This window comes from Lycium barbarum, chromosome 4 (assembly GCF_019175385.1).
Source record: "Lycium barbarum isolate Lr01 chromosome 4, ASM1917538v2, whole genome shotgun sequence".
In the NCBI taxonomy this organism is placed as follows: domain Eukaryota; kingdom Viridiplantae; phylum Streptophyta; class Magnoliopsida; order Solanales; family Solanaceae; genus Lycium; species Lycium barbarum.
Genome location: NC_083340.1, coordinates 72459565 through 72468602, shown reverse-complemented (window position 1 = coordinate 72468602; position 9038 = coordinate 72459565). Strand labels below are relative to the sequence as shown.

The following is a 9038-nucleotide window of genomic DNA, read 5'->3' as shown; positions in this document are numbered from 1 at the left end:
TTATGATGACAATGATAAACATATTTTATAACAATGACAACGATGCCAAAAATAAGAACGATTTCATGCTAAAGGTTACAAGTCATGATTTCAATGACGATATAAGAATGTTGAGCTGTTCCTTGATTTCTCAATTTTATTCACGGATGATGACTATTTTTAAAGATTCCAAAGTATATGAATTGACCCCTTGCGAGATTTATGATTTTATTCTATGTTCTCCTAAGGTTATTCTTCGTTGATAGTCTCACCTTATAATAGTTGTTCTTTCAAGGTGAGGCAAAGCTATGATGATTATTCCATAATATAATCGGAGGTTACCGACCTTACGTCACTCCGGTAGAAACATGACTTTCCTTGGGCTCTCATGCATGCTATGTATACTATATAAGCGTGTATATATATATATATATATATATATATATATATATATATATATATATATATATATATATATATATATATATATATATATATGTATGTATGTATTCAGGGGAAATGGGGAAGGTGAGGCGCTATAGACGCCTTGCCACCTGATTAGCTGGCATGTTATGATTCCATCCCGGACGCGGGATATATGGGTTATGGATCGGGCCGTACGTTCCTCGGCACTAACATATTATATTTATGGATCGGGCTGCACGTTGCGCAGCAAAGCACTATTATGCATGCATGGATCCGCCTTAAGAGGCAAGCTGTATTCGGTTATCTTCCTGTTTTACTTTAATTTTTTATTCTTACATTATTTCTTAGATGTATGCCTTACATAATCAGTACAATGCTCGTACTGACATCCTTTTCTTTGGATGCTGTGTTCATGCCCACAGGTAGACAGGAAAGCGGTCCAGACTAATAGGAGTTACCAGCTGAGCTGAGGAGCACTCCATCTTCCGGAGGTGCTAATTTGGTGATTCTTTTGTGTATATATTGTGTATGTCACTCAATAGAGGCTCGTAGGTGCTGGATGTGGATTGTGTGGTTCCACGACGTGGGTAGTATGTATGTGTATAAGTATATTGGAATATGCTTGTATATCAGAGTATAATATTTTGTAATGGAAAGCAGATCTTCCCCTTAAAGTTAATAGGAAATCGATAAGTGACTGTGGAATAGATTAAGAAAATGATAGCACGAGCGGTGCTCGGTGGTTAGCCCCGGGTACCCGTCGCGGCCCCTAGCCGGGTCGTGACACTATTTCAGTTTGTTGGGATTTATCAATGCATATGCACAACATTTTGAACCTATTTTATTTTTAGTTCTACGTGAATTTCTAATCGAGCATTGTATATATCTATTTCAAGGGTTTTTCTTACAATTCATTTATTTTGCGCCAATTTCTTGAAACTTCAGTGGGTTCATTTTTTTGCTTTAGTTTATCTTTTTTTCTTTAGTTCAGTTTGATTTGAAGTGAGTCTAGATTCAAGATTATCAAAAATTGATTCAAAGGAAATTGCTTTGGAATGTGACAGAAAATCTAAAGCTCCATAAGGAAATTGTCTTTCGTTCATAGTAGGGATTAAGGTCTATTACTTATTTTACCTATTGTAAAGAAAAAAAGTGTTTATGTCGTTATTGTTATATAAATTGACTTACTTGTCCTTGTGAAATTGATATGAGTCTATAATAAAAAGCAACTATCTATCTGTTTTTAATTTTACTACTTTCAAATATTTATCCAGAAACATTATATGAAAGAACATGTTATCTATGACGAAAACAAATGAATTTACCTACATGTCTTGGTATTAGCTATTTTCATGGCTAGATGAATAAGCAGGAGCGTTGTTTATTAGTGCAACTAGATGAATGTACTATTGTAGTTGTTAATTATTTTCCTTATAGTGTTTTTCGGACTAAACATGTATCTATAATTTAATATTATTTTGATTCACTTTGTTGACCTACTGATTAGTCTTTGATGGCTATTGATTAAAGAACAAAGTTTCCTAATCTGTCGATTTATATAATCTTTCTTCATGTTATTCGTAGAGAGCCCTCAAGAACCAGAATAGAGCCCTCAAGAATATAATTCCCACTTTCGCAAGAACAAGAATAGAGCCCTCAAGAATATAATTCTCACTTTCCTTTCTACTTGCTCATTTTTAATCTGTGGTTGTTGGGTTCTTGAGTTCTGTTTTTAACTTCTGTTTCGCGATCTCTATTTTTGAAATTGTGAATTTTTAATTTGACAAATTGGGTTTAGGGATTTGTAAGTTACAAGTTAATTCAAAGTTATAATCAATGGGTTGTTTGTTGGATGCTATATTCTGCATTATGATATTTATTAAAGTCACTGTTCTAAAGTTCTTGTTTTGGGAAATTTAAGGCTGGAATTTAAGGCAATTAAGATGAAAATTTTCTATTTTGTATTTAGTTCTGTGTAAATTTCTGATCGAGCACAGTTGTATATATCTACTTCAAGGTTTTTTTCTTACAATTCTTTTAGTTTGCGCCAGTTTCTTGAAACTTTAGTGAGTTTCTTTTTTTTTTTTTTTTTGATAAAGTCCACTGGACATTTTCAGTGCCTAGGGCTAATATTATAAATGTTCTCGAAGCAAATCCACAAAGTCTTTACAAATGTTGCCAAAGTGGCTAATAAAAAATACAAAATTAAACTAATGACCAACTTAAGCCTTATAAGATGACTTAAATTGGTACTACAATTGAATAAAATCCAACCAACTAGAATTTAAATTATAAATAATGATAAAAACCAGATTTTGATCCTAAAATAACCAAAAAACTGGTGCAATGAAATGATGAAGTATTCCATGGTGAAACCAGCAACAACTTTCAGTAAACTGCACTTTGCTATTCTTCCCAGGTGGTCATACTCATATCCATGTATACAAATAATGTCCCAAATTTGTTCCCTTAGTGCATCGTTCAGCCATACTATCCTTGCACCCCTGCATTTGCTGAACTGCTACATACTTGATGTTATCATATGAACTGCATTGTGTACTAATGTGAAAAAGATGCTACTATTTATAAAAAACCAGTAGCAGATGCTCCAATTCCATGTACTAGAGTAACCATTAGCGAAATAATATTGTATCACTTCATATCAAAGATGAATAGGATCAGTGGCACAATAAATATGTAGCACTGCATAATTTGAACTCCTAGAATCTTGTTGCTGATCATGGCCATATAGTGCCCTGCTATATATCCCACTAGCAACTGTATGAAAGTACAATATTTGCATATCATTTCCTATAACTGTAGGATCAATAGAAAGTAGTATGATATCAATTTTGAAACAGGCTTATACCAATTCATTTCTAAGATACTTAGGATCATTAGCACAAACAAGTTTCAAATTTTCTGAACTTCTGATGTTTTTGTGCTTGCATGCAGAGATCAAACATCCAAAAAAGAAGAAAGAGTTAGTAATAATTACCACCATGTTCTCCTACCATAGGACTTGAATATGATGGTAGTGTTCCCATCTCCTCTCTACAGCAGAAACCTTCTGCCTCCATATGCATTCTAAACTGCAGCTTAGCCTTAGTCTTTCTGCACATATTTACTCCCAACAACTGAGTGCAAATTCTGAGAGCCAGTATCTTGAACAATTCAAAATTTCCACCTTGATATGCAATTTCTTTGAGCCATATGAAGTGCTGCATATTGACCTCTGTATAAGCACCAGTAAACTCTTCCATTCATGAAACTGCAATCTAGAAACAATGGAAAAGTAAGGCAGCAAAAAGGTATAGGGATTTCATTTCCAAAATAAAAAAGAAAGGAATTAAGCCAGATTATGTGTCTCATAATGTGTGGGAAAGTTGGATGCGACTTTGGGTGGATCCTAAGAGCGTTGAAAAGTTAGAAATAAATGCAAAAATTCATTGTGGCGGGGGAGAAGTCACAGCTGGGACTCACACGGGTGGCTCTATCTCTATTAGGGAGCATTGCAAAAAATTGGTAAGTATATATTTGATGCACTCTTAATCTGTCTAAATCAGCTTGTTCCTTTGAGTTCTTGTAGATCATATATTTATTTCTAAATGTTTCTTTCAAAATTTCAATTGTCCATTTATGCAAGTTGATCATTAGAGTTCTGATGTATTTTTAGGCTTGATAATCTCAAGGAGGAGAACATACGTGGAATACCAGGATATGGAAACCTGAATGAACCACTCCATATTTTAATCGAGGCGAAACTACCAACCAATATTGTGGCTATTAGATTGAGACGGGCACGAGAAATAATAGAGGAATTGAGTACTGCTGATTGAATCAGAGCTTGATTTTGGTTAAACAGTATAATGTTGGTACTTGTAAAGTAAAGGTTGTGGTTGTGTTTGAAATAGTTTTTGCTATAAATAAATGGCGTGATGGTGTTTTGAATAGTTTTCTTAACTAGGCATTATCTTCGTCCTTTTATATTAGTTAGTTTTCTAAGGTGTAGTCCTTGACAAGGCGTGTTCTTATCTGATATATAAATTTGAGTTTGAAAGTCATTTTTAACCCTGTTGCTTCCTGATCTAGTTACACAATATGTGTTTAGGCTCATTAATTTATTTATGCATTGAAGGACATGAGATAACAGAGACTAGTACTAGCATTTTCAAGGAGACTAGATAATAGATGCAAGCTGTTAGCTATGTATGAAATCAACGAAGACTAGTATTTTATCTATGTTATTTTCAATCTCATTTTTACCCAAAATTTACAAAAGCTTCTTTTACCAATCTTTTGAAAAGAGTGACTTCTGTGTAGGCTGTTGAAAAGGGTCAAGATCCAACCCCAAGTGAGATGCATTTGCACGTCCGTACACATGGTCATGATGGAAAATCTTTTCTTGATGAGCGTGCCCAAGCTGTCCATGTAAGTCTAATATTTTATGGTCTTTTTACTTTATATTTGGCACTCATGTCCCTTTTTATTTACTAATATTAACACTTTATAACATTCAACTTGAAAAAGGACATAAGTTAATATTGATATTTTCCTATAGTTTTGCTGGAAGTGGGTTAATGAAAGTGTCTAGTTTTCTTTTCCTTAAGTACCAATATTGATACTTTATAACATTCAAATAAGGGGTTTGTAATATTTCTTTGTTTTTCTTCTCTATGATGCAAAATTCAACTGATGACTAATTAAGTTTGAGAATTGAAGGGGAATTCTCTGGGAATTAGGGAGATCCAAGATAAGAGGAAACATAACATAGAGAACATATTTAGTCCCTCTTCTTGTCTCTTCTTTTCTATTTTTCTTGGTTTTAATCAATATTATCTTTGCAATCAATTTTTTTGTGGATTATATCTGCATTATTTGATTTTTATTGAAATTGTTCAAGCTTTTATGTTGTATGCCTAAAAAGGTAGAATTTAATTACCTCATTATGCCTATTCACTGATTGTTACTGAGTTGTTTAAGGATGGTAGTATGCTGAAGAATCACAACAGTTTCTTAGACACATGTAAATGTAGTTAACCACATCATACTTGAAATTTTCTAGTAGAAATAAGACATGACCTTCTGAGTTACTCTATAGCAGTTCAAACATGAAAGGGAAACAACCATAGAAGTTTCATAAAATAAAGGCCCATGTAATCTGCCTGAATTTATCAGACCAATGAGACTGTGAATCACCTATTTTTGCACTGCCCAGTGACTGCTGCTGTCTGGCACTTCTTTTTCTCATTGTTTGGTCTTAGTTGGGTTATGCCTTCTTCTATTAAAGATGCTTTTGAAAGCTGGATATTATGGAGAGTTGAAATATCCATCAAAAGGATCTAGAGAATGATCCCAGCAGCCACCTTCTGGTGTATTTGGAAAGAAAGAAACAATAGATGCTTTGATGAAAAATCAACTTCCACCAGTTCTTTGAAAGGAATCTACTTAGTTAGTTTGTTTAGTTGGCATTTCCACGCTCCTGTAAACAGTGTTGATAACATTTTAGATTTTGTTGGCTCGTTGACTCTTATTTAGTGGAGTTTCTACGGTAGCATACGTTTAGACTGTTTGCAAAAGTTTTTGCTCACCAATCTAGCTTCATGTAGCTCTATGTTTGAAGCTTAGGTTTCTCTCTATAACTTTGCATCTACTTGATGCCTTTTCTAATGAAATTTGTTTACTTTACCCAAAAAAAAAAAAACTGATTGAATTTACTAGCTTGTAGTTGAGCAAAGACTGAAATGTTTCAAATTTAATTAGGATAAGTTTTCCTTGAGTTTTCTTTGTTGTTTTAGGAATGGTATTACTAAATATGACTTTTTTGTTGGTTCCCGTCAATTGACAATCCAGTCTTTCAATCTTTCATTTTCTAATGCTGATTTCAAGAAGTTATGAACCTTTCATTTCCTAACATTTAGTTCAAGACTTGGTGATAGCTTAATTCATGACTTGCTATGTTGTGGAAAATTAGACAATTCATACAAAGCAAGGAATATCAGGTTGAAAAAAAATTGTCCTATATCTTGAGATGAATTCATTACCAAAAACTAAGATATCCTCTTAGTTATGCTTGTCTAATGGACAATCCATGATTAACTGTTATTTAATCTGAACTTTAGTCCTGCTTCTTGTCACTTGTTCTTTTTTTTCTTGGTTTTAATAAATACTCTCTCTGCAATCTATTTATTTTGTGGATTAAATCTGCATTATTTGATATGTTACTGATGTTGTTCAAGATTTTGTGTTATTTGACTAAAAAGGTAGAATTTTGTTAGCTCAATATGCCTATCAGAGATCAGACTGCTACTGAGTTGTTTAAGGATGGTAGTACGGTGAAGCTTTTATGTTGTACTATTCTTTAACTATTTTGGTATTTTGAGGGTTATAGTTGTTGTATTTATGTACATAGGTTTTAAACATTTTCTTTTGTTTTAATCTTGAAAATTCCAAGTTTCAGAGATAGTCAAGATTACTTATAATGACATAGCTTCTTGTTGTCCCATTTTATTTGGTAAAATTGAATGATTAGGGCTTTTGATTGTTTTAATTTCACTACTTATACAGGAACAATATCTAGAAATATTACGGGAAAAATCACAGTCTCAGTCTGATATTGATCAATGTGAAGCATATTACCTAGCTGCGGGAGGAGAAAAGAAGAGAAGAATGTATGGTCTTGGATCTGAAGCGAAAACTTACTAATCACATGCTTCCGATATTTATTGAGCAGGAACGTGGAGTCATTTCTACACCATCGCATGAGCCAAATACTCCTAATGACAACTCATCAGCTGTGACACCTATAGTGCCTCCTCCTCCTACTGCTAATGTTGACGAGTTTGATCCTTCACTTTCAGATGATGACCGTAGTCTTTCACCCATGCATTAGCTTTTTATATGGTCTGTTTTTTGTTGGAAAGAACAAAATTATGCATTAACAATGCTTGATGGATGTGGGTTCTTTTCAGTACATAGTTGATAGATGCTTGGTGATGTCGATGTTTTGGATGTAATTAAGCTATATGGATTTCATAATCTATTTTGAACCTTCTATAAATATTATTTTATATCAATGTCAGTTAATTTTAAGGGTATTTCATCATTTACGTTTAATATGTTTTTACAGGTGTATTTAAAATAAAATAAAAATATTTAGAAGAAAAATATTTGCTACAGAATTTGCGATGTATATTGGTCATTGCTAAAGGTGTATTTAAAATAAAATAAAAATATTTAAAAGAAAAATATTTGATACAGAATTTGCAACGGATATTGGTCGTTGCTAAACGAAAAAGGTTTGCGACATATTGCGATAAATGTTTTTTGTAGCTAAAGCTGGGCATAAATGACTTAATTATGTTGCAATGGATTAGTGATGAAAACTTTCGTCGCTAATGTACCTAAACGACGAAATGAATTATAAAATTCATGACGGACTATATAAAATAGGGACAGAAAATTATGTCGCTATAACATGGCGACGAATTTGGTGCGTAGCTAGTCCGTCGCTAAACTTGCTACATAATTTATTTTTCCGTTGCTAAGTGGTTAGCTACAAGAAAAATAGTAACTGCCAATATTCTGTCGCTAATCTGTCGCAAAACGTGAATAACAACGGATATATGCTGATTAGCGACCGATTTCGTCCGTCGCTAAATGTTGTTGTTTTTTGTAGTGAGGCTGCAGGACATTTAGGAACCATTGACCTTTCTTTCTCATCTTAGATCGTGCGGTAGAGCTAAACTATAGGATGTGATGTCCCTGACTCTTATCCTATGTGTTTTGATTACGGATAAGCAGTTGATTATGCCACTATGAGGTAATTGATGAGAATTGAAGTTGTTACTCTGAAAGGCATGTTTCCTGCCTTTTTGATATTGATAGAATTAGATATAAGAACTCGAGCTAGATGTTACGAGCACTTGTGATCGCCCTGTAAGGCGTTGGATGTGTTTTTTGGGCTGTGTGCAAAAATGAGGCAGTAAGAAGTATAGAGAAAACTCTGCCAAAATTTTTACAAATTGAATTGTTTGAATGTCTACGCTATAGAGAAAGAATGAAGGGAAAATGTGACAATCGGATGTTTGGTATATCATGATTGAATGAACCATTATGAGACGCTTTTAAAGAGAAGTTTTAGAATGATTTTAATTTAAGGGAAGAACCCTGGAGGGGAAAATGATGAGTAATTAAAGGTGTTGGAATAAGTGCATTTAAGATTTCGAAAAATTGAGATTTATTGAAGATATAGGGAAAGTTGACACTAAGAATTCAAATGTAGTATTACGATTTATAGATTGGTAAGTAAGAGATAACGAAAAGGTATTGATATGGGAAAGGAAGTTAACGAGTAGGGGAAAGTCTTACTCTAGAAGTTTATACATATACATAAGATCAGGACGGGTTGATGACAGTCACATAGGCTCATTTTATTAAACTTTCCCATATGATGTGGGTTACATTGGGATTTAGAAGTCACCAGTCATTCAACTTCAAAGGGATTCTGAATATTTGATAGTTGGTACTATTCTGAGAATTATTATGGCCGAGTTACATGGGGTATTAATGAAGACCTTGAACTCAAGAATGAGAATGATTAGGTAAGCTGAATTGCAATTATAATTGTCTTC

At 33.5% G+C, this 9038-nt stretch overlaps 1 protein-coding gene across 1 annotated transcript; it reads left to right on the top strand.

The window, feature by feature from the left end:
- Window positions 1-3795: 3795 nt before the first annotated feature.
- LOC132637544 (uncharacterized) lies at window positions 3796-7297 on the top strand. The gene is made up of 3 exons (XM_060354616.1): window positions 3796-3930; window positions 4729-4836; window positions 7049-7297. The coding sequence occupies exons 1-3, from the start codon at window positions 3796-3798 to the stop codon at window positions 7295-7297; spliced, it is 492 nt and encodes a 163-aa protein (XP_060210599.1).
- Window positions 7298-9038: the final 1741 nt, after the last annotated feature.